Here is a 26,222-nt window from a genome sequence, read left to right as displayed (position 1 = left end):
AGAATTTTCAATGCATGTTAATACCATTTATACATATCCTTTAAAATTACACAAAGCATATTGCAGACTGTATCAGCACCTTGCATGTGCCATGCACATAGATCTCTTGGTTGAATTGAAGCCATGTGTTTTTTATTGTTTTAATACTTTTTTTAAAGATTTTATTTATTAGAGACACAGAGAGGGAACACAAGCAGGGGGAGAGGGAGAGGCAAGCCTTCCGCGGAGCAGGGAGCCCAAAGCAGGGCTCGATCGCAGGACCCTGGGATCATGACCTGAGCCGAAGGCAGATGCTTAATGACAGCCACCCAGGCGCCCCTATTTTAATATTTTTGATCGATGTGGCTTAATTGCTCCTATAAAAAGGTGGTGTTTCTGAGCATTATTTAGTTGACTGAAAAGTAGAAAAGTGGCAATTGTGGTCAGGACCTCTCCTTTTTGGATCTTTGGTGTAGGGCCAGGTAGTGCAACTAGTTTTTCATTTTACCTAGAGGGCAGGAGTTGCACTAGGGGCCCAAATGGCCCCAAACTATTGCCCTGAGAAAACTGGAAGAAGAAATTAAAACTAGCTTCTACCGAAGCTATAAGAAATAGGCTTTTAATCAGGTTTGATTTAGCCTAGCGTTCCAGGAACAAAGTATATTATTACCTTGAGCAATTGCACTAAGAAAACGGACATGTGGGATAATAATGGAGAGCTAGTAATTCTTTAAAAAGTTTTTATCCCCATTACTTTTCTTCTCATATAATGAGGGTATACACAAATGAGATGGCATTTTAATGTTCACCAATGTAAGAAAGTAAAGCTATTTTAAAATATAAAAACTCCAATTCTTGTAGCTGGCCAATTAGGGAGTTTACTTCTCATTTCTGTCACAGTTAAGTACATACTCTTGAGCCAGCTAATTCGGTTTAACAAGTATGAGCATTTCCTGGCTGAAAGCACAATTGTCTCTTTTCAAAGAACTAGTAGAAGCAATCAAGTTTGTAAGATCCTTATTACAAAGATTATTGGATCATGGGACTATAAAGCCTTTTCAAGATCCTTTTAATACAGCCTCTTAGATGGCATCTAGGATGTTCTGTATAATGCTAGGCAAAATAGGTTTTGGAAGAAGGTATAGATCAAACGGCTAAAACCCACTCACTGTGTACGTCAGCAAATCTTGTCCGAAATTAGGAGTCTACCGCTTTAGAAGTATTGCTGGGAATTTTTTTTAAGTATCTTAAACTGCTTTCTTGGACAGATACATAATTTTAACACAAATGGCTAACCCATTGTGTATTTCATGAAAGCTAGTAAAATGTATTTTTAAGTACTGTATTAAGAACTAACTTTGGCAGCTCCTGGGTGCTCAGTCGGTTAAATGTCCAACTCTTGGTTTCGGCTCAAGTTGTGATCTTATGGGTCATGGGACTGGCCCTGCATCGGGCTCCACATTCAGAGGGGGGTCTGCTTGAGATTCTCTCCCTCTGCCCCTCCCCCCACTCATGCTCACAGTTTCTCTCAAAAAAAAAAGCAAAAACAAACAAACTAAGCATCCATTTTACTGAAAATTCTTCCTCTACCTAGCTAACATTTTCAAATCTTGCTTGCATATCCATTTTCAGCATGGTGTGCTATTCTATTTAACCCTACTGATGTTCACTGGAGTAAGATAGTCCATATACAGACTATGTCTGACTTGGAACAAGTTCTTTATTACATGCAGAGAACCAATCTATAAAGTATGAACATATAGAATGATGAGGTTGTGGGAGATGGAGGCAGGGGAAAACTGCATTATATCCAAAACTCTGTCACAGGGAACCAGCTCATGTGTCTGCAACTTAAACCAAACAAAAAATGCTCCAAAAAACATAATACTATTTCCATTTATCCCATTTGAATGCAAAATTATACATAGCTGGTAATTCTCAAAACGTTTGTTGATCTGGGGATGGGGGAACATATTTCCCATGCACAGAATGCTTCAGAACATTTTCTGCTTGGCTACCAATCTGTCAATTAAGATGGTGATCAAAGTCCTAAAGTAACTGACAGTACTTTGGGCCTAGAGTCACTTTATGACCCAGGAAAAAAACCAACTTTGGATTCAGCCAATAATGTTTCAGTTAATATGCACGATCAGATTCTTTGTCAGCAAATACCCTTTAGAAAAAGTACACCACAAACACATTTGGAAAACATTATATTTCAAGAGAGATTTAGATAAATGCATAGAACTAAGGGAATTGTGTCTTTAAGGAAACAATTACAAAGTGAACAGGGATATACAAAGTTCTCCATTATACAAATTCCTTTGCTGGAATTTTTCTTTATGGGCACAAAGCGGATGGGATGCCTTTCAAGCAGACTGGTTTTTATCAAAGTGGACATCATACCAGAATTCCTTGTGATGAGATAAATTTTGCAAATGTTCTTTTCAAGAAAGGAGTGCTAATCCACCATGGAACCACCTCCAGTTTAAAATGGACTCAAATGTTCTTGATTCCCAAAACCAGGCTATATGAAGCAAGATAAACAGTGAAAATGTGCTTTAAAATATCTACTGCTCTTTCTCTAATACACATCTTCACACTAAAAGTTCTTATCCTTGGCTATTTTGTTTCCTCAGAATCACTCAGGGCTCAGATTTACTAATGAAGTTTTTTATTATTTTTTTTTAAATAACGAATGTGTTATTTCTCTCCTAATTTTTAAAATATGAACACTCTGTAATTCAGTCATGGGGGCCTTTACTTCCAGGTGACTTCTTCATTGGGTCTCAATTCCCTTTTAAACAACAAACTTTTGTTCCGGAAGGCAGTCAGCTTTTCATCATTCTTTCTGTCTAGATAACATCAAGGACAAACCCCATGGGCACAAGTATATGTACCCAGTGGTCACGAACAATCTGAATTACGTTCATCCTGAGTGCTGCGGCCTTGATGCCAAAAACGACCCCACGACCAAGGGCAGCGACGACCCAACCACCGGCGGCGGCGGAAGCTGCGGATTGGGACCTCGAAGTTTTAAAAATTCTAGCCTGAGTTTTCTGTTGTCCCCTGACCCAACTACTGAAATAATGCAAATTTGTTTTATAGTCACATTATCCATAGAATAAAACAGTTCCTAAGTTATGATATCATTCCACAAATAGGAGGTCTCCACACAGAAGTATGGTGATTTGTCTTAAGTCATGCAACCAAGTAAAAAATTAGAGAAATCAGAGCCCTGGGGTCCTGATTGTTGGTTTTGTGCCCTTCTTGGTGACACCAAAGTACAGATGTACCTACGGGTTTTGGAAAGTGTTAGCATGTTTGTTCTTGGGAGTGGGATGAGGTGGCGGGGGTAACAGTAAAAGGGCTAAGCACCCAGGAGATGTAAGCAATTACTCTCCTAAAGGCTTTACAATGGTAAAAAGATTAAGCATCCATAAAAAATTTTTTAAAATACTTTGAGCTGTAACAAACGTATTACTGGTAACTTTCCAGGAAGCCCTTCCTCAAGTGTTCCACTTACTGTTTGGCACATTGGAGTAAGATATACACCAGTGTTAACACATTTTTAAATATAACCACAGAATCGCAGTAGACTGACAGTTTTGTTTTTGCTCATCCACAGTCCCCAAAATAAAAAGCAGATGGTAACAGGTAGCCAAGGGCACCTTATTCCTGCTTCCTTTTTCTCAAAATCACCAAATACAAACCACTATTCTTCTTTTTCATAATTAGCACCAAAAGGAAGAAGAGGTAAAGAGGGAGGCTGCCACCAAAGACTGCTTGCTCCTCGGAGTTCAAACACGGCAGAGCCAGGGAATTCCCATGCACGGAACCTAGGCTGCTAAGCTAAACTTTCCTTGCATGTTCATTTTTAAGATGAAACAACACATTAAAAACCTTTAGGATATTAGCATAATGTAGCCTACATTGTGAAACAATTTGTTCCTAAAGCATTTAAGTCCGGGTGCTCTTCTCTACTGGAAAATGGGCCACACATCCACATTACACAGTGGTGTAATTTGCTCCTCTTGTAGCTACAGAGCTTGGTAGAAGTCAAACACCAAATGTAGATGGAATCTTATCACATTCTCTCCAACAGTTCCATATTTCTAACTCCCAGACCACTAAAATATCCTCCCCGCTCCTACTGTATGTTTTGCCCCCAACATTCATTGTATCCATTGTTAAAAAGTAGCTCACAGTTTATGAAATTTCTAATACAGTAGGAACAAAATTACTTGGTGTAATTTTTAAACCAATACTCTGGGCTCCCACAGTGAGTCGTGTCCCAAAAATAAAAATCACAAATTTTGCACTTACGTTCATTGTTGTTAGTGATTTTGATATAGTAATTCTAAATTTTACATGTCCTGTAGAATCAAGCAAATAAGTAAATATTGTTATTCAGAACCAAAGTTCTCACCATGGTTTAAAGCAGATACAAATATGAAACAGGAAACAGGAAAAGGTGAGGAAGATTAGTGTTAATTTGAAAGTATCAGAATGAACTCAGGATTTATAAAAAATGCGCTTCCTGGCTCTGCTCCCTGAAGGTGACTGGAAACCATGACACCCAGTATTACCCAGATGATTTCCAAATACCTTTCCCCAGGAAAAGAAACTAGGACTCCTTGGAGGAACAGCCCGTCCCACTGTGGGACAGGAAAACTAGGTGGTAAACCTACATCTTGCTTACGGCAAAAAGCAAGAAAGTGCACAAAGGCCGATAGGCACAGGTCAAAATGACACATGAATGAGCTGAAAGGTGCTTCTGCTGGCCAAATTTGGAACAAGTACAGTAATTAAATAGAATTTTTAAGAATTGATGAGCTCACATGGATACTCAAAAACAGTGGGTAGAATGGGGGAAAAAATGCTTCTTTGTAAAAGAGTGCCAGCTAATAAATGTAGATGAAATGCTAAACTTAGAAAATCTCAACTTGAAGTCAACTTGAATGTCATAAAATAATGGACCCTGGCAAGGATTATCGATGAATGTCAAAACCATGGAGTGAACAGGATACCAAAATGGTTTCCAGGTATCTCCTCCCAGATTATTTGCTTAAGAAAAGATATTCTTAAAATGGAAAGATCTGACAGGGCAAGTGACCAAACTTATACTGGCAATGTGACAATAACACTGTCTCCTGATGTGATGTGACACCATGAATGAGACACACCACGTACCATCAATGGACTCTTCTGCCAAATACTTATCTTAAACCTACTCATGAGAAACAGAGAAATACAGAATTATACAAGCTAACTGGCTTGCTTCTTCAGTGTCAATTTCATAAAACATCAAAAAAGGTAGACTTTTTGGGGGCGCCTGGGTGGCTCAGTCGGTCAAGCATCCGACTCTTGATTTCGGCTCATGATCTCAGGGTCCTGAGATCGAGCCCCGAGTCAGACTCTGCACTCAGCATGGAGTTTGAGTTTCCCTCTGCCCCTCTCCGCCCCCATGCGTGCATGAGTTCTCTCTCAAAATAAATAATAAAAATTGAAAAAAAAGGTAGGCTTGTTCTAGAATAAAGACTACAGATACAGGATAAACAAATGCTACGAGTTTGGATCCTGGATTTTACAAAAGAAGAAAAGCTTTAAAGAACATTTGGGAAAAATGGAGATTCACGGATGTGTACTATACATTAGATAATTCTGTATCAATGTTAAATTCCTTGGGTGCAGTAACTGTATCACGATCAGGTAGGAAATGTGCTTATGGTGTAACAGACAGGGTTCAATAGTAATGAGTGAAGTGTGGTGCCACTGCTTTCAAAAGGAAAGTGCCTCAAGAGAGATGCAGCAAAAGAGCAGGTGCTGAACACAGGAAAAGGATTTACGGGGGCGCTTGGGTGGCTCAGTCGTTAAGCGTCTGCCTTCGGCTCAGGTCATGGTCCCAGGGTCCTGGGATCGAGCCCCACATCGGGCTCCCTGTTCCGCGGGAAGTCTGCTTCTCCCTCTCCCACTCCCCCTGCTTGTGTTCCTCTCTCGCTCTGTCTCTGTCAAATAAATATTTTTTAAAAAAAAGGAAAAGGATTTAGGATTATTTCGTTGTACTATATTTAGACTTTTCTGTAAATCTGAAAATTTTCAGAATAAAAAGTTGGAAGTAAAAATAATTTTTTAAGAAGAAACAGCTAACATACCATGAGGGTGATTTGGGGGGCCTTCCCCAAGTGAAGCACCAGGCCTTCAATTTTCACCAAACAGAAAGACCCAGAAGTGGTTACAGAACAAAGGAATCAAGCTAAGATGGCAAATTCCTAACCCTCCTCCTATTAATTTTGACCTGTGGCAAGTGATATAAAAGTGTCAGTGAAAAAAAAATGAAGTGTCAGTGAGTGGGTTCTAATGCACCTTAATCCATTTTATCAGCAAAAGACATAAAACGAAGATAAAAGGCAAACATGTTTCCATGCTTCTAAATTATAATCCCAAGGGGGATGGAGTAGCAGGAAAAAATATATGTATTATTTTAAGTTAATACAAAAAATGAAAACTTAATATACTGACTTATTTTGAAAAGTTGGCAGAATGATACAACTTGATGTTTTCATCTAAATCTAATAAACATCTGAAATTAGATATTTACAATTAGACTAGAGCCCATATTGTTTTGAAATCTCCCAAACCGAAAAAAGCATCATCACCAATGTGTTGGTTTATCTTTTTACAAAAAAACTACCCCATTAAGAGTTTTTTTCCCCTTGAGCTTATTTTCTAATGATACCAAAGAAGCCCTCACTCTTAATTCCACGATCAGTCCATAAAATGCTCCCCTAATTCTATCTTAAAATTAGCATTCTATCTTAAAATTAGCTCTCACAAACACGGTTGCCTCTCAAATGCTGATGGACCCTGCTGAACCAAACAGTACTGGAATTTTTACGGAGTTATTAAACTCAAAAAAACTCTTTTTACTCCAATGGTCATGAGTTTATTTGAGATGATGAAATCAGCCACCCTATTCCCCACCACTGCCCTCTGAAATCCCAAACAAATGCAGCAAAGTTAATGACTACACACAGGATAATCATTCAAACTTTTAATCTCCCTTTAACACATTATATTAACATTCATATTGCAAGGCATTCCATTCACAAATATTACAGTTTGATAAAAAACTTCACACACATACCCCCAAAAGTCTATACCAGATTCAGTCACTTCACTAAATCATTAAAATAATAAAAGTAATGAAAACATTATCATAATTCTTTTAAAGCAATAAAGGTCTGAGGCACTCTGGGAAAGATGTTCTCGTATTAACATGTCAGTGGTATCAAATTATGTTAGAAGAAAGTTACCAGATACCCAGTAATCAAGTACACTCCAATGACAGTAGCTTCGATCTGATATGTGTTCACTGGATACACTCCCATTTGGAATCAACTACTGAAAGGAACACAGGTACTGGGCAGCTGAGGTCATTTCTAATGAGGTTCCCAACCATGTAAAGGTAAAGTGTGTTTTCAACACACCATGGACAGCTGCATCTCTACTGCAAGGAAACAGTCCAGTCTTGAAAGAAGTTCCTTTATTCATCACTACCAGGTTTACTAAATGTCAGAAGCTAAGAGCCCACCAGACTTACTCTGCTCGCTGCTAAAGAGATTTCAGAACTGTCTCTTCCCATCAACCTCCACAGTGCAACCTTCACCCTTCTCTGAATATCTCCAAGGTGTGCCCTTGAAATACAACAGAGGGGAAGAAAGGGAGCTTTCTCCCTCCCATTTCGACCAAACGGAGGTCTGAAATAGCAACGTATTACAAAATTCTCATGCTCTGTGACAGCCAGTTACCATGTGAAGCATGGCTATTTTTGCCATAAACTAGATTTTTAAAAACCTGACAACCCTTTTCCAAAGTGACTGTTGCCACATCCATTCACTGACAGAGTCCACATTGGAGAGAAAGTCTCACTGACCGAGTGCTTCCTTACACACAATTACAAGGGTAAATAATCAGCATGGGGAAGGAGGGAGGCCAATTCCCAACTGCGAAATAAATCACTGCAAACTATGGGTCCATTTAGGACAGCATATAACCCTGTCAGAGCAGAATCAACAAAAACCCAGGTCATTTAGTGTTCGGTAATCACATACATGGAATTTAAAATGTATACATATATATTTCCATACATATATAATAAAAAAAATCTGGAACAATGTATGTTGCTAAAGTTTCAAGGATTCTCATCTTCCACATTCACCTGGAGAGCAGCCGGCTCTTGCTGGCCCAGTTGTGGCAGTGATAAAAGCAACTAGAAGCAGGTTTAAGTAAAAAGTGCTCAAAGGCCAAGTGAGAAAACAGGGGTGCAGAGATTTCTGGAGGGAGAGGGGAGCAATGAAAAGAGGTGAGAATGTCTCCTTTATTCTTCTCAGCTTTTTCAGACCCAAGACAAGTTCTGGAGGACACACATCCAATGCTGTAGTCCTTCCTTATCTATAGTCAAAACAAAACAAGTAATAAAAATTTCCTCTTCCATTCTGTACTCCCTATAAAATGCATAGTACAGCCAGAAGGTATTATCGAGATGTGCCATCTCGGGAGAAATTAAAATTGGGACATGAAGTGAGGCCGCGTGCTGTCGAGTCGCCGCGTCAGGATTTCACAGCCAGTGTCCGTGACCAGCAGGGTATGCTCGAACTGCGCAGATCGCTTTCCATCTCTCGTCACCGCAGTCCAACCATCTGGCCAGGTTTCATCCTGCCACCCGCCTTAAACAAACAAACAAGAATAGTTTCTTAATTCTACCGCTCAGTTTTCTAAACAAACTCTCTAGGTAAGTCTATTTGCATGTACTCCTACATCCTTGGATATCACAGAAACAATTAGAAAATTCACTATGAACACTCCTATTTACAAACGGTGGACAGATACATGCAAAAGAATGAAACTGGACCATGTTCTTACCACCACACATAAAAATAAACTCAAAATAAATTAAAGACTTGAATGTAAGACCTGAAACGATGGAACTCCTTAAAGAAAACATAGGCAGTAATCCCTGGACATCAGCCTCATCAACATATTTATGAATCTGTCTCCTCGGGCAAGGGAAACAAAAGCAAAAATAAAGTATTAGGGGTCTCTGGGTGGCTCAGCCGGGTAAGCGTCCAAATCGTGGTTTTGGCTCAGGTCATGATCTTGGGTGGTGAGACTGGGCCCTGCCTTGGGCTCCGTGCTGAGCGTGGAGTCTGCTTGAGATTTTCTTTCTCCCTCAGCTCCTCCCCCTGCCCCTCTTCTCAAATAAATAGATAAATCTTGAAAAAATAAATAAACTATTGGAGCTACACCAAAATAAAAAGCTTTTGCACAGCATAAGACACCATCAACAAAACAGAAAAGTAGCCTAATGAATGGGAGAAGATATTTGCAAATGATATATCCAATAAGGGGTTGATATCCAAAATACATAAAGAATGTATACACCTCAACACCAAATCCCTCCCCACACAAATAATCCAATTAAAAACGGGCAGAAGACATGAATAGATATTTTTCCAAAGACATACAAATAGACAACAAACACATGGAAAGATGCTCAGCATCACTAATAATCAGGGAAATGCAAATCAAAACCACAATGAGGTATCACCTCACACCTGTCAGAATGGCTAAAATCAAAAAGACAACACGCGTTGGTGAGGAAATAGAGAAAAGGGAACCCACAGGGACTGTTAGTAGGAATACAAACTGGCACACCCTCTGTGAAAAACAGTGTGTAGGTTCCTCAAAAAATTAAAAATAGAATTACCAAACAATAGAGTAATTCCACTATTAGGTATTTACCCAAAGAAACAAAAACACTAATTCAAAAAGATATATACCTCCCCACATTTATTGCAGCATGTAGCCAAGATATGGAAGCAATCCAAGTGTCCACTGATAGATGAATGGATGAGAGGGTACGGTATACATACACAATGGAATGCCACATAGCCATGAAAAAGGATGAGATCGTGCCATATGCCACAACATGGATAGACCTAGAGGGTATTATGGTAGGTGAAATAAATCAGACAGAGAAAGAAAAAAAGCCTATGATTTCACTTATATGTGAAAAACAAAAAACAAAACAAATGAATAATCAAACAGACTCTTAAATACAGAGAACAAACTGGTGGTTACCAGAGGGGAGATACATGGCGGGCTGTGTGTGTGTGTGTGTGTGTAATATAATGGGAATTAAGAGGTACAAACTTCCAGTTATAAAATAAGTAAATCACAGAGATGAAAGTAGTACAGCCTGGGGAATATAATCAATAATATTGTAATGCTGTATGTTGACAGATGGTGACTATACTTATCATGATGAGCACTGATACAATACTGTCCAGTCAGTATGTTTATTGGACACCTGAAACTAATATAACATTGTATGTCAATTATACTTCAGTAATAATAATGATAATAATAGTAATAATAAAAGATTCCTATTTATACTTCAACTGTTTTAGTCTTTCCAACTTCATTTTGGTCTTTAGTCCAATGAAGTAATGACGGTATTTTAAATTTCCTCAGGTGTGTTGTATTTTCACATTTTTTATACCTCCCAAATATCAAAATCAAGATGGTATTTCCAAAATAAAGGCACTGGGTTTCATTTTAGAAAACATATTGGATACTACTCATTACAGAACTATGAGTTAAGAACTAAATTAATGAATTTAGCTCTCCTGGTATAACTTTGGCACAAATCTGACTAAACTACAACCAATGTGTATTGTGAAGGAAATAATCTTTTTACACTTTTATTACAGCATTTAATTCCTGATTATTATCTTTAAATGTCAGGCACACAGATGGTGAGAACAGATTATACTGTGCAATTTCTGTGGACCACACACGCCTGTAACCAGAAGGGGCTTAGAGAAAGAAACGGATTGGTGAGGGAAGTTAAGAAATTACAATGAAGCAAAATAGGTTGGGGAGGGGCTGAGACTAGAGAAATTTAACAAAGGGACAGTGAAAACAGCCCTAGGACAATGAAAGAAGTAGAGAGAGAGAGAGAGAGAGAGAGAGAGAGAGAGAGACAGAGGGAGGAGAGCGGGGGAGGGGAGAGGGAAGCAAAATGAGAAAGTTCTACAATTCTGGATACTGCTATAAAACTATGTTTTGAGACTTACTTTCTTGTCTCCAAATTAGATGTCAAAAAAATCAAAACATTCTTCATTCTAAGTAATCTTTATCAAAGATTAGGTCTGACTCAGAAAAATCCTAGAACATAAACTCTGCAGTGAAGTAACCTACTTTTGCAATACTAAATCCCAGCCTAAAAAGAAAAATGTGAGGTAGCTTGAAGAACGTTAACTCATGCTTTGTCAAACATCTAAAGACGAGTGACTGGATATTTTTCGATGTAATGAGTAACCTTTCACAACTGGATTTTAAGATATAATACTTCTCTGACTTTACTGTGATCTGCTTCAAACAGGTTCTTTACTAATGTCAAGTCAAACATACCTGGATATTATTCTGAGAAAATTCAAATTCCTCTTTGGATTTGAAACTTTCCACTCCAGAGGTAGGATTTAACCTCACTGAGCTACGCTGAAGTATATGCATTATAATTTGATGATTATCTGACCAGGCTCCTTAGAAAGTTATTTGCTTATACCTGGAAATACTACATCATGTCTCACCAACCAGGTACCAATTAATGAAAATAGGTATATAATCAAAACACTTTCCACTCAGCTTCTGGCCTTTCTCTGCTAATATATGCACTGCCCTTGCAATTGGTTCCACATGATCAGAACTTTATTTGTATTCCAGGAGTATGACTAAAACACCACCTTACATTTGTCCAGCCCTCTAAAGTACACCAGGTATTTTGTGCTACTATAAATCATCTCGATTCTTACAGCAGCCCTGGGGAGGTGACAGGTTCAAGACTGTCATCTCCATTTTACAGAAAAGGCAGCAAAGGATCATGTTATAAAGCAGCCTGTGGGCTGGATTTAGTGACTCGCTCCTAAGTCACTGCAATCTGGCAGAAGTAATGGGACGTCACTCCCAAGATCAGATTATAAAAAAGACTGGAAGGATCCAGAAAGGAGGTACCCTTCAGTGGGGCCCCAGGACACACCGGCCCCACTACCACCGCCTTGCTGCATCCCGTAATCCCAGCAGAGAACTGGCTGAGAAGAAAGGTGAAGAGAACACGTGCGCATCTGGGTGAGAAGTCCTAATCATCACTGCCACAAGCCTGCCACGGGGACCAGTGACAGTGAGGGCACAAATCTGCCAGCACTAAATGTGTCTGGGCTGTGCTTTCACAGGAAAACCTGAGCACACGACCTGAAGAGGCAGAACAGCTCCTGAGGTTAGAGTCTGACAAACTCTGTCACTAGCTACGTAACTAGCTCAGTGACTTTAGTCCGGTTACTTCTTCAAGGATAAGGCTGCTCTTCTATGTAATGGGGACAGCACCAACACCTCCCAAGCTGTGGAGAATTAAATCATATACCCATGTCTGCCTCAAAGTGAGTGGCTCTACTTCTTCCTTCCCCTCCCAGGCCCCTGCCAAGCAAGCTACACATAATGGAGGCTCAGGACTGTTAACAATGCCCCCTTTGACAGCGTCTTTTATGGAAAGGGACCAGGATTCAAGTCCTTGAACATCTACTGACAGCAGAATTACCAGGTAGAAAGTATTGCTTTCTTGCCAACCCATACGATTCTCAGTTCTCCATATGATACTGAATCGAGTTTGAGATGGGACAAGAAGTGGATATGAACCAAAAAGAAAATAAACAGAGCAGACTACTAATCTGATAAGTAGCCAAAAATAAATAAAAATTCAATTAAAGAACAGGACAGCATCCCTTTTTCTCACCTTCACAAATCATTGGCTCAATTGTAAATACATGGCCCGCCTTCATCACTCCAACTGCTTTATTTTCTGAAATTAAAGAAAATAAAATTCTCAAAACACAGCAAAAAATCAAGAGTGTACTGTTGAACAGCTCACTGGTAAGAGTACACACTGTTCACGAATATGAGCGTATTTTTCAGGACCATCAAGAAAAACACAACTATGAATTCAAGTATCCAGACCCGCCATCCTCCAAAAAAGGCCAAAAGGTAAAAAGAGGGACGGACCTTTGGAGACATCTCAGACAAAAATGGAGAACCAGGTTAAAGTTCAAATTAAAACACAAGAACAGATGTGAGCATCAGTAAACAAGTGAGTGCATTTGCTCTGCCTGACCACCAGATGGCAAAGAGACTGGCTCTCAGGCTGCTCTTCATGATGGTGACTTTGGTAAAGAAGGACACGTGTCCAGAGGTTGCATCTACTAAACACCCTTCTTCCTGAGTATGGTCTCATCTCACCCACGTGTTTCTACCTGCACATCTTTCCCTGTGAACAGCTATCCTGCTGCTCGCCACTATCTTCAGTATTGCCAAAATACACTCCCTGCAGATTCTAAAATCTGGAGTTTGTAAACTGTCATAAAATCTGAGAGGCAAAACACAATTTTGACTTTCTATTGCTAATCCCATGAACTTTCTTTCCCAGTGACCTGCAACTTACTACATATAAAGAACTGGTCATATTCCCTGAGGATGTATTTTTTTTTTGAGGATATATATATATTTCTTAATGTCGAGAGTGTCAGTGTGGTGTCACAGAAAGAAAAAGGATAAAGGGGGCGCCTGGGTGGCTCAGTCGTTAAGCGTCTGCCTTGGGCTCAGGTCATGATCCCAGGGTCCTGGGATCGAGTCCCGCATTGGGCTCCCTGCTCCGCGGGGAGCCTGCTTCTCCCTCTGCTTCTCTGTCTCTCATGAATAAATAAATAAAATCTTTAAAAAAAAAAAAAAAAAGGATAAAGGACTGTGGAGCCGAGCTGTCCCAGTACTGCAGCACCAGCCGCACCGAGCCACTGAGCACTCGCAAAGAGCCAGTCAGAACGGTATGGGCTCCGAGTGTAAAAAATGAGTCAAACTCAAAGTATGTAATACACCTCAATCATTTTTACATTGACTAAATGTTGAAATGCTGCCATTGTGAATGCAATGCATTAAATAAAATATACCATTAAAATTAGTTCACCTCTTTCTTTTTACTTTTTTAATATGACCACAAGAAATTTTTAAATTACATATGTGCCTCATAATACATTACAAGCGGACAGTGCTGATGCAGAGTACTCATTATTCTAGAAAAGTTACAACTCCCACTCAACCTGACTCATGGTTTCAGTTTGTCAACATACCTCACTCAGCAAATATACCTTATCTGACTGACTACACGACTGCAGATTCTATGCTAAGTACTTTTTAAAAAATTTGTACCTGCTCTATCATCTACCTCAAAGAATTATTGTAAAATACATTCTAAATATAGGGTATTATCTTCACTTCCCAACCATGATGACTGAAATAAAAGGCAATCACTCTAAGCTAACAAGGACTTCTCTTACACAGAAGGGGTGGAGGGACGTTACACAGTTTCCTAGTTCCACCTTTAGTGGGTTAGGAATATGGGTTGACAAGCCAAAGCTAGGATCATTTACATTTCAAAAGGTCTATGTACATAGACTCGGGGCAGTTTCCTTTCACACTTCCCTAAAGTGTTCACAACATATTTTAATTTACATAAACCCAATTTACACTGGACTTTTCATAAATGTCTCAAATTTATGAAATAAGTATATACCTGGTCCTCGCTTCTTTTTCCAGAATCATTTTTTATTCCTAATGAAATGGTTTTGTTTTATGGACACTATCATCATGGACCCATATCCCCTTCTCCCATAAATTCTATCTTCTTCAGTCTCTGTTTTTATAACCCATATCTAAACCTGAGTTGTCAATTCAGTAAGTAAAGGGACTTTTTTCACCCCCTCCCCTGCACACACTCTTTTTACACACACATACACAAACATACACGTTTATCACTACAACCGGACTAGCTACTTCCAATCTGTTAATGGAATGCACATTGGGTGGTTACAGGGCCTACCAGGAAGGAACTGAGTTAGTAACTTATTTTCTGTTGCTAATTTTTATTTCAAGCACAGTTCACAGCTTAAATAAGAACCTTGTGGTCTGCTAATAAATGTTTGTTGATATAGATCAAATGCTGTGCTCTAAACTACTTCTCCAGCTTCTCCCACTGAGAGGCTTCTCACTCATTTCCCTTTTCTTCACCACTACTGACACCTAGGATTTTCCAGCTCACACCTCAACTGCAGCAACTGTGCATTGGGCTGGCTAGCCTGACTCCCTCACACCTGCAATCCGTTCTAGACACCACTGCCAAACCTGTCTTACTGAAATAGCAACTTCACCTTGTCATTCTTCTGCTCAAAAATGTTTCTGCAAATCCCTACAAATGAAGTCAAATATCCTTGGTCCTATAACTGCCTACTGCTAGTTTTTAACACAAAATACTCAGCCCAAGCTTATCATGTCTCTATTCAGTCTCAACTTGAAGCATTTACTCTTGATATCTTCTTCCTGGAATGTTCTTCCTCATCTTCTCCACCAAACCAAAATTTCAACCATTCCATATTTCTCCCACAGGACCTGCACCCAACTGCTCCAGTCCTCACTAGGCAGCACAAAGTACAGAAATAAAGACTGCCTTTAGAAAGACAGAACCCAGGTACCAATCCTAGCCCTAGAATTTATTTACTAGTCTGTGTGAACCTGAGTAAATAAAGTACTTCCCTAAGCACAGAATCTATCTATCTTTTTTTCTCTCTTTCTTTCTTCACAATCTGCTTTTTAAAATAGGGCTAAAGGGGCGCCTGGGTAGCTCAGTCAGTTAAGCATCTGACTCTTGATCTCAGCTCAGGTCTTGATCTCAGGGTGGTGAGTTCAAGCCCGCAGTAGGCTCCACACCCAGTGCAACTTAATAAATAAATAAACAAATAAATAAATAAGGCTAAGAAATTATTCAGAGTGGTGAGATCAAATGAAATAATGTATATCATCATCATCATTATTCTAAAAGTTAACATTAAGTGCTCTCCATGTGTTCTCTCTCTCACTCCTAGTAACACTTCTCGGAGAGGTGCCATTCCCTATTATTGTTCAAGATGGGGAAACTGAAGCACAAAAAGCTATGTAAGTGTCTACATAGCAATAACTCATACATACATGTTAAATTCCTTCTTAGGTGACTTAGTGTGGACAGCTTTCCTTTTGAGCACTAAACAGCAGACTTATTCCTGCACAACCTAGCTCTCCAAGAGAAAAGGTGTCTGGAAAACATTAATTGTCCCACACTTCCTTCGTTATTCTATCAAACACCACTCAACTTGAGGAAAGGTCCTCTATTCCCCTGTATTTATACCAACAAATAGTACAGTATCTGACATACACTACAAAATCAAACCAAACCAAACCAATTTCACTTAAGGAATCAGAATAGTGACAGCTAGACCCGTGGCAGAGGCTATTAGCTGTTCACCAAAACCAGTTTACTTTTCTTCTGATTACTCAGCTAGATTATATTTCCCAACCTCCTCCGCGGTTAGTGTAGCCATATGACTGCACTCCTGCCAATGAAAAGTCAATGTTAAGTGATTTATGCCAATTCCAGGCTGGTTCATTAAAACCTCCCAAACATACCCCTTCATGCTTCTTCCCAACCTCCCCAGTATCTACAGGTTAGAAGAGTAACCCAAAGTGACCTTGAAAGGTATAGGATGAAGATGACAGGACCTGGGTCACAGTATAACTGCCCTAAGACCACCCCCAACAGTCACCAAACACACATTTTGGACTGTTACATGAGCAAAATATGAATGTGTATTGTGTATGAGCAAATATACATTTTGACAGTCCATTTATAACAGCTTATAGATTAATAAGTACAAAATAGTAGGTCCTGTTAAATGTTTGAATAAATATTAGTTGAATAAATGGCTAGCAAAAACCAAATCTTTGGATAGTACTTACTGGCATAATGGGGTACATTGGGGGCTGTATGAAAAAGCTTATGGATTCCATGCCCACAATAGCTTCGAACAACTGAAAACCCATTCGCTTGGGCATGCTTCTGAATAATGTTTCCCAATTCTCTGTATCGAACACCAGGTTTCACTGAAAGGAAAAAAAAAGAGTCATGACAAAGTAATAATAACTAACATTTACTATCTAAGTGCCAGGAACCTTTCTAAATGCTTTGCATGCCTCCATTATATGCCGCCACGTAAACAGAGATGTACGAAACTTTCAGATGAGGAAACCAAGGGACAAGAGATGCTGTACTGCCAGTAAATGGCAAAGCTGAGATTCAAACCAGTAGCACCTGTATTCCATCCTTCGGTGTAGAAAAAGACACATGTGCAGTACGAAGGGGTTGGGGAGACGTTCCTTTGGTTTTCTGAATGAACAAAAGAATGGAAAACACGCATCTCTTCCTCTCCTTCTCTAATGTCAAGGTACTACTCCTTTTTTTGGGGAAAGACAGAGAGAGAGAAAGAGAGAGAGAGAGAGCATGCACGGTGCGGGGGGGAGGGAGGAGGACAAAGGGAGACAGAGAATCTTAAAGCAGGCTCCACACCCAGTGCAGAGCCTGATGCGGGACTTGATCCCATTTACCCTGAGGTCATGACCTGAGCCAAAATCAAGAGCTGGACGCTTAACGGACCGAGCCACCCAGAGGCCCCAAGTGTGCTAGTGTTTTAAAGTGAGAAGAGGTAAGGAGAGGAGAGAGCACCGGGAGGAAAAGGAATGTCCAGAAAGTAACTTGACTTGTCCTCAGTTTCAGTCTGATCAACTTCTCAAAGAATTACTTCCCCTGGGCTTCTTTATCCCCATAAAAGTGATCCTAAAATTATTCAGAGTTGCCTGTGAACACAGTCCTGGAGATAGGGTACAGAAAGATACTTCTTGAGCGCCTGGGTGGCTCAGTCTGTTAAGCTTCTGCCTCTGGCTCAGGTCATGGTCTCACAGTTCTGGGATCAAGCCCCACACTGGGCTCCCTGCTCAGCGGCGAGTCTGCTTCTTCCTCTGCTTCTGCCCCATCCCCTTACTTGTGTGCACGGTCTCTAATAAATATAATCTTTAAAAAAAAAAGAAAGATACTTCTTACTATATATTCCTGCCCTGCTTAATTTTTATGACTTTTACCACTGTTTCAATAAAAACTAAAACAAACAAAGTGGTTCTCGTTGGTATGGCTCTCCTCACAGAGACCCCAGGAGCTGGGCCCTGCCAGACTCCTGGGGAACCTAGCCATGGTTCTGGGGGTCTTCAGACTCCCTACAGTCTCCTACTCTGCCCACCTGATTTCCAACCTGAGGTTCAGGTACAACGTATCTCCGCCAGCCAAGCAAATCTCTGGGGAGATAGCTCCAGGAATCATTTCAATTAATATATACTTGCTCTTAACTATATATTCTAGCTTGACTTTTTTGGGGGGTGGGATGTTAATAATTTTGAGGAACCATGCTGACTTTCATAATGATTTCCTTGCATTCCCATCCAAGACTTCCCATCAGCCCCAGTCATGGGGGAGGAAAGCAAAATTTTAACCCCAGTTTGTACAATATACAACAAAGAAAATCCCTGTTCAAAAATAATGAGAGAGTAGAAGAGAGGAGATTCCTCCCTAATTCTCAAACCCGAGGCAGTTCTCATACCAAGGATGCACCTCATTAAAATCTGGAGATGTTTCTGGTTGTCACAAGTAGGAGTGCAACTGGCATCTAGCGGGTAAAGACCAGGAACGTAGCTAAGCATCCTACAATGCAAAGGACAGGCTCCACAACAAAGAATTCCCAGACTCAAAATGCCAATAATGTAAACGCTGAGAAGCCCTATTCTAGAAGGAGAATTTCAACAACAGTGAAGCTCTCTACTGTGCCGCACCACACTGAGTCGCCAAGTTAATAGAAAATAAGGGGCAAGAATGATACACACAAAGGTATTAATAGCACTTTCCAGAGATTAAGCAACTTTTGTTCCTTCCTGGCTACTGTTAACGAAGACTGGTTTCTGATAGTTTCTTGGCAAGTTTTATTCCTGTGCCTTTGTAAAACAACACTTTCGCTATCTGGTTATTTCAATCAACTCACAGAAAAGCAAAAAGGACATAAACATTGAAGACATTACCTGGCAGAAACCCTAAGAGTTATTTTAAACTATAACTTCCCCAAATGAGAAATTAAACACTAAAGAATATTAGTTTTTAAATAATCCACAATGAACAATAAGTAAAAAGAAATCTCATACACTGATACATGAGAATATCACGTTTTCATTTTTCATTCCTCCAACTTTATCAGTAAAAATTTCACCATCTTCCATGCATGTTAAAATAGATAAAAATAACAGATCTATGTCATTAGAGAGAACTATGTGTTTCCCAAAGAACCTGGTCATGTCCAATACTTTGTTGATGATATATCAGGTTTATTGTGCAGGAAGGGGGCGGCGGGTACAAATAATATACTAAACAATAGAGCTAAAATGTTGTGAGTTTCAACTGAATATGTTGTTTGCACTCAAACTGTCCTTTTAAACAGTCTGCTAGCATTCGCAACAAACCATTCCTTCTCGCGCCTCCTAAGACAGTATCAACAAAAAAAATATCTGTATGAGCTGTTTGTATGGACAAAGACAGCCTGAGTAAAATCCAAAAGAAATATATCTCTACTCAAAGGTATTATTCACCAAAAAAAAAAAAAAAAAAAATTAACCAAAAAAAAAATATTTTTTATAAAAAAAAAAAAAAAAAAAAATTCACCAAAAAAAAAAAAAGTTGTTATTCACTACAATAAGCAAGACATTTGGAAAACACCAAATTCCAGTAGGGGAAGAACTGTAGAAGTTTTTATACTGTGGAATATAATATAGAGCCATTAAAAGAAGGGAGTAGTAGATCTATGCATGCAGATACATATGCTAATTTGGAAAAATCATAAAGATTCTACTGAGAAAGTATTAAATTACATAATATTTACCAATACTTTAACACCATTTAACCTAAGTAAACACACACATATAGGTATATATGGTGTGTCTGTCTGTTAATACACAGGGGAGAAAAAAACTAAATGTTAAAAGTAGAAAAAGCCTACGGGGTGCCTGGGTGGCTCAGTTGTTAAGCGTCTGCCTTCGGCTCAGGTCATGATCCCAGGGTACTGGGATCGAGCCCCGCATCGGGCTCCCAGTCGGCGGGAAGCCTGCTTCTCCCTCTCCCACTCCCCCTGCTTGTGTTCCCTCTCCTGCTGTGTCTCCCTCTGTCAAATAAATAAATAATAAAATCTTTAAAAAATAATAATAAAAATAGAAAAAGAGAAAAAGCCTAAACGTTAAAAGTAGAAAAAGAACAAAGATATAAAAAGGAAAAAGCTAAGTATAAAGGAAGATCATTCATTTTTCTTATAATCTAGCATCTTGTTTTTTTATGAGAACATAATACTTATGAAAGAATTAACAAGTAGAAAGAAAGCTGCACTCAAGAACTATACATTCCTATACATTTATCATATGCTATACGTATAATACACATTTCTCCTCATTTATCAGCCAAAGAAAAGGCAGATCAATCCAGAAGAGGTAAAGGATGATAACAATCATCTGGTCCACCTCATCAAAGGATGCCCAAATCACTTGTCAATCATTCCTGCTACAATCCCAAGCTAAGTCAGGTTAGGGGAGAGGCAGAGCCAGTGGGACAAGGAATGCAATCAAGAGCCGGGTGAGGCCCCCGAACGTACAGCTGCTGTGGCGAGTGCGCAGCATGGACACTGACCTGCGTCGATGGCTTGCATCAGGCACTCATACGTGGTCTGCACCAGTTTCCGCGCTCCCTCATCCACCTCTCCAACAAAAAACGTCTCATTCAAGTCCCCGTGATAACCATTGCGATAAAGAGTGATGTCCACTGCAAAACAATGTACAAGTATAAAGACCACAACAGTTTTTATTTCAAAATAGAAGTCACTTCTCCAACATGACAGTGTCAAGCAGTTTCATGAGCAAGACAATTTCTGCATTCTCAAAGCAGACACGAAGAGATACCAAGTGACTTCCCGGAAGACACTCCTTGCCTGTACTGCAACTAAAGGCACTGTGGAGAAGAGTGCCTGGTCGCGCAGCCCAAGCCAGATGGTGGACTTTTATACGTACAGCACCAATCAGATCACGTGTGGCAGAAGACATGTACTGAGGACACATTCACGCAGGATCAATAAGCCACATTAATAGCATTAAACAGACGACTATGCTACATTTTGACATTAAACAGAAAACACTGCTTTCACTTACCATCTTCGAAAAGTTTTCTCCTCCTCCTAGCACATCCGTAAATAGAAAAACTTACACTATTCTACATTTGTTTCTCAAAAACTCATCTGTCTTCCCCTTATTTGTGAATATTCATCCCTCCCATTGTCCCCATATTTAAGAGGACAGACTACTACTATACAATACACTGAATATATACATTAAATTAGGATTTTTAAACCATGAATTTTCAACCAACCTACAATATCACAATATAGTGTGTTGACTAGCACAACACATACATTCCTGAAAAACCACACGCATTATGCATGTAATAAAAATAACAGGGTTTGTATGAAAAACAGGGTTGGGCAGACCACTCGACACCTATGGCACTTCATAAACAGACACCCTGACTGTTCTAACCGGAACAAGAGGCGTCCATTGTGTCCACTATCCCTCCCAGCCAGCATTGCGGGCAGTGCACTCCTGGCAGCCTTTACCACTTGGGCTCATGCTTCCCCATCTGATATGTAAGCCTTTGAAGGTATCTGATGACTAAAGAGACCGAGTTCATCAATATTAAAAATACCATCTAGGGATGCCTTCTTCGTCGATATTTCTTTTAATCACAGAGGGAAATCCTGGCAGCTCCTTCCTCTACACTTGCAAGACAGCTTAACACAGTGGCCCTTAAAGCCACCTTCTGAACTTCTTACATCAAGGAAGGCACTTCTGTAGGATTTTAGCTTTTTTCTTAGGGTCTTCAGATATTCAGATATTACTAAAAACTTCTCCTCAGATATTACTAAAAACTTCTCCTCATGTGTAAGAAAGCCTGCCCTGAGCTCTTCAAAATCATCAGTGGACGAAAAGGAAAAGGGGGGAAAAATCCCACTTGAATTAACATTACTTCCACATTTCGCTGACATTTTTCACCAATTTACCAATCACATTCGATAACGGGCATTAAAGAAATTCATGCTGTACCAAACATATACTAGAAGTATCTTAAAAGCAGTATCTTAAAATCATAAAAAATGTTTCCATAGATTTAAGATTTCTTTTAAATTTTAAATACAAAAAAAGGATAAGTTAAAGATAGGAACCAAGTAAACAAGACGCAAGTCACTGTAAGATGCCCAAAACCTTGTTGTTGCTTCACTGATGGGGACAAAAGTCACACTTACATATTTCTTACCATTAACAATATCACCTTCTTGCAAGGGCCGTCTGTCTGGAATCCCATGGCAGATCACTTCATTCACTGAAGTACAACAAGACTTTGGGAAATTATAATAATTCAGGGGAGAAGGATAACAATTTCTTGCAATACATGCCTATAATAAAATACAGAGAAAATAATTTGGAATGTGCAAAAGAAAAAATCAGTATGCAATTAACCACATTTTTTTTTTTAAGATTGTATTTATTTATTTAGAGAGAGAAGAGAGAGTGCGCTGAGTGGGGGAAGGAGCAGAGGCAAAGGAAGAGAATCTCAAGCAGACTCCACAAGCACAGAGCCCAACGCAGGGCTTGATCTCATGACCCTGAGATCATGACCTGAGCCAAAATCAGGAGGCAGATGCTCAACGGACTGAGTCATCCAGGCACCCCAATTAATCAGATTTCAAAATATGAAAAATGTGAAAATATTTGTTGCACAGATGCTAATGAACTTAATATTTTATTTTAGAAATATTAGTAAATATTATCTTAAACAATACACACCAGTCAGACTGTACGCAAACCAGTTTACTAACAATTGCAAAAGAAAAGCAAATTCATATTACAAATATTTACAAATACACACAAATGTTAATGTATATGAAGATTCTAGTTTAGAATTAACTTTTTATTAAAAATATATTTAAAATGAAAAGATAGTATTTAAAGTAAATATTAATATACTTTTAATGTAACTATATCTTACATAAGCCTATATCCCTATGACCAAAAAAGGAGTACCAACATAACTGAGAGATGATAAAGTACTTCCAGATACATTTTAATCACTACACTCATATGGAACAACAAAAGAACCTCTAAGAAAATGGTCCGGTTCTCCTTAAGTCTATTTTACTTGGATGTTTTTACACAGTGCGAGTCATAGCATATATGATTTCTCCTTCCATACTGCCACATAGTCTTCAGACTAATGGTTTTTAAATAGTTGCATATTAATATGATTTGTGAAATACACCATAATTTTACTGGCAATTCCACTATTATTGGAAATTTAAATTAAGTTTCCTCAATTACAAAAAATGTTAGAACCAATAACTACATGCCTGTCACTTTTCCCTTATTTAATGATATACTTCTATACTTCTCACAGCCAGTATAAATAGTAGTTTACACAGCAAACTGTCTTGACTAAAAATGCTAACTCCATCACTTACAAGTTGTGTCTAACATTGGACAAGTTAATTAACCCCAGCCTCAGTTTCCTTTCTTGTATAAGGCAGACAACAGTGGTATCTATTTCATTTCATATCTAAATGAGTTAGTAAAAGCAGCGTGTAAAAGAGCACCTGGGAGCACCTGGGTGGCTCGGTTGGTTGGGCATCTGCCTTCAGCTCAGGTCATGACCTCAGGGTCCTGGGATCATGCCCACCATCGGGCTCCCTGCTCAGTGAAGAGTCTGCTTCTCCCTCTCCCTCTGCCCCTCCCCCTGGCTTCTGCGCACACTATTAAAAAAAAAAAAAAGAGCACCTGGGCTATATAGCAAGTGCACAAAATGCTATTACTGCATATTATATATCTTAGAATATATGGAACAATTCCCCAAAATCAGAATTTATAAATATTTTTAAATAAAAAATTTTACAAGCTGGGGCACCTGGGTGGCTCAGTTGGTTAAACAACTGACTCTTGATTTCAGCTCACGTCGTGATCTCAGCATCTCATTGAGATCGAGCCCCACTGCTGGGCTCCGTGCTGGGCGAGGAGCTGCTTGGGATTCTCTCTCTCCCTCTCCATCAGTCCCTCCCCCATTCACACACACAGGCATGCACTTTCTCTCTCTCAATAAATAAATAATTTTATGAACATTTTTATGGCTCAAGACACATTGTCAAATTTCCTTTCAAAAAGGTTGTCCCAGTTTAGAGTAGCACCACCATGTAAAGGAGTTCCAGCTTCATCTTCTCCATAAAGGCAGTGGAAAAAAACATCTTTAAAATAATGGACTCATTCAGTAGGTCTTCATGAGTTGCATTTGTTTGATTACCATAGCAGGTTTAATTAGTTTTCCATGTGATTTATTAACTAATTATTGCTCTTCTCTTGTGAACAATCTATTCATATAATGTGTGCATTCATTACTACTCATGTACTAAGGTCTCTCCATGATGGATAGGCAATCTTTATAAAAAATATCCCTATATCATATTTACTACAAACATTTACCTATTTACTGCTTTGTTATTGTAGATATAAAAGGGAACATTTTTCTACTAATATAGCTTCAGAAGTTGTATTCTTTATTTTAGAATATTTAATGTATGTAGTGGCATGATTTATTTAAAGCACTAGTATTAAAAAAATAAAGCACTATATATTTATAAAATTACCATTTTATAAAAACTAAACTAAAACATAAAATGTGAGGTTTCAGAAACAAGATATATCAAGCCACCTCAGACCTCAGTATCACAGATACTTAAAAATGGGAGTAAAGACTTGGATATTTTCTATATTGAAATAAAGTAAAAATCTGCTCTCAAATTAGCTATGTTAATTTAGACATTATTTTAGACATTCAGAACTTAAGTTTACTTAATTTTTAGAAGTCTGAAACATCTAATAATGCGAAAAACATTTTCATAAGTAAAGTTCTTACTAAGTGTACAGCATGATCTATTTCTTCAGTAGTTACACCCGGTTTAATCATGCCAGCAGCAATGTCCAACACTTCTCTAGCAAGCTGTAAAAGAGAAACATTTAATACATTCAAGAAGAAATAGAACAGAAACAGAAATCTGTACCCTTTGTACTATCTTAGATTTTGTCAGAGATTTGTTTTACAGATCTCTAATTATTATAGAGATTTTAATTTAAATATTATATATTATTATATTCGTGAATTTTCATTTTAAAACCATTTGCATTTCCAATGTCCATCAATAAATAGATGTGTGTATAAATATATAAATAAAATTGGGCTAACTAGCTTAATAAGAAAGCATGACTGATTTTGATGTGAAAATGCATATCCTAGGAATCTAAACAATAATCAGTTGATGGAAGTTAAGTCTTCTCACATTTTTATACTTCCTAGTTACAGTAGTCTCCCATTATCTGTAGCGGATATGTTCCAGGACCCTCTGGATGCCTGAAACCAGACAGTACTGAAACCAACATATACTATGTTTTTCCTATATATATAAACCTATGATAAAATTTAATTTATAAATAAAGGACTGAGAGATTAACAACAATAACAGAACAATTATTATATAGAGAAAGTATATAACAATATACTCTAATAAAAGTTATATGAATGTGATCTCTCTCTCTCTCTCAAAATAGCTTACTATACTGTACTCACCCTTCTGGGGATGATGTGGGATGATAAAATGCCTCCATGATGAGATAAAATGAAGTGAATGACACAGGCATTGTGATGTAGCATTAAGCTACTAATGACCTTCTGACAATACATCAGAAAAAAGATCACCTGCTTCCAGACCGTGGTTGACCACGGGTAACTGAAACCATGGAAAGCAAAACCACGGATAAGGGTGGGCTACTGTATTTCATGGCTTTAACAGAGGCTTTAACTTAAAGTTATATAAAGCCTTAAACTTTGCCCTATGTTATGATGACTCGTGAAAATAAAATGACAAAATATCATGAATATACCTGGTTTTTAAAAAAAAAAAAAAAAAATTCAACAGGTCAAAAAATTGACTGCCAACTAAACTAGATTACCTGCCGTATTATTTTTCAAATAGGCTATCCAAGCTTCGATGCAGAAAACAACAGTTGCATAAAATTATATGCTAGCAATACTTTAATGAAAAATAAGT

The 26,222-nt window shown here is 38.6% G+C and overlaps 1 protein-coding gene and 1 pseudogene across 2 annotated transcripts in view; both read right to left on the bottom strand.

The window, feature by feature from the left end:
- Positions 1 to 2,313: 2,313 nt before the first annotated feature.
- Positions 2,314 to 3,029, bottom strand: LOC141372483 (NADH dehydrogenase [ubiquinone] 1 beta subcomplex subunit 1 pseudogene; annotated as a pseudogene).
- Positions 3,030 to 7,022: 3,993 nt separating this feature from the next.
- METAP1 (methionyl aminopeptidase 1) overlaps positions 7,023 to 26,222 on the bottom strand; it is a 65,976-nt gene continuing 46,776 nt past the window's right edge. The window contains exons 6-11 of one of the 2 annotated variants that reach the window (XM_025873491.2): positions 25,034 to 25,117; positions 22,391 to 22,529; positions 20,717 to 20,848; positions 16,912 to 17,055; positions 12,833 to 12,898; positions 7,023 to 8,708 (exon numbers count right to left, since the gene is read on the bottom strand). In XM_025873491.2, coding sequence (XP_025729276.1) covers positions 8,545 to 8,708; positions 12,833 to 12,898; positions 16,912 to 17,055; positions 20,717 to 20,848; positions 22,391 to 22,529; positions 25,034 to 25,117 — 729 coding nt within the window. In that variant the 3' untranslated portion in view covers positions 7,023 to 8,544. The remainder of the gene's footprint in view (positions 8,709 to 12,832; positions 12,899 to 16,911; positions 17,056 to 20,716; positions 20,849 to 22,390; positions 22,530 to 25,033; positions 25,118 to 26,222) is intronic. The other variant, XM_025873492.2, reaches the window with a different exon arrangement.

The sequence above is a fragment of the Callorhinus ursinus genome, unplaced genomic scaffold, assembly GCF_003265705.2.
Source record: "Callorhinus ursinus isolate GAN/ISIS: 27379988/994484 unplaced genomic scaffold, GSC_fseal_2.0 scaffold4, whole genome shotgun sequence".
NCBI lineage: Eukaryota > Metazoa > Chordata > Mammalia > Carnivora > Otariidae > Callorhinus > Callorhinus ursinus.
The sequence above is the reverse complement of the archived record's forward strand: the minus strand, read 5'-3'. Positions and strand labels throughout refer to the sequence as shown.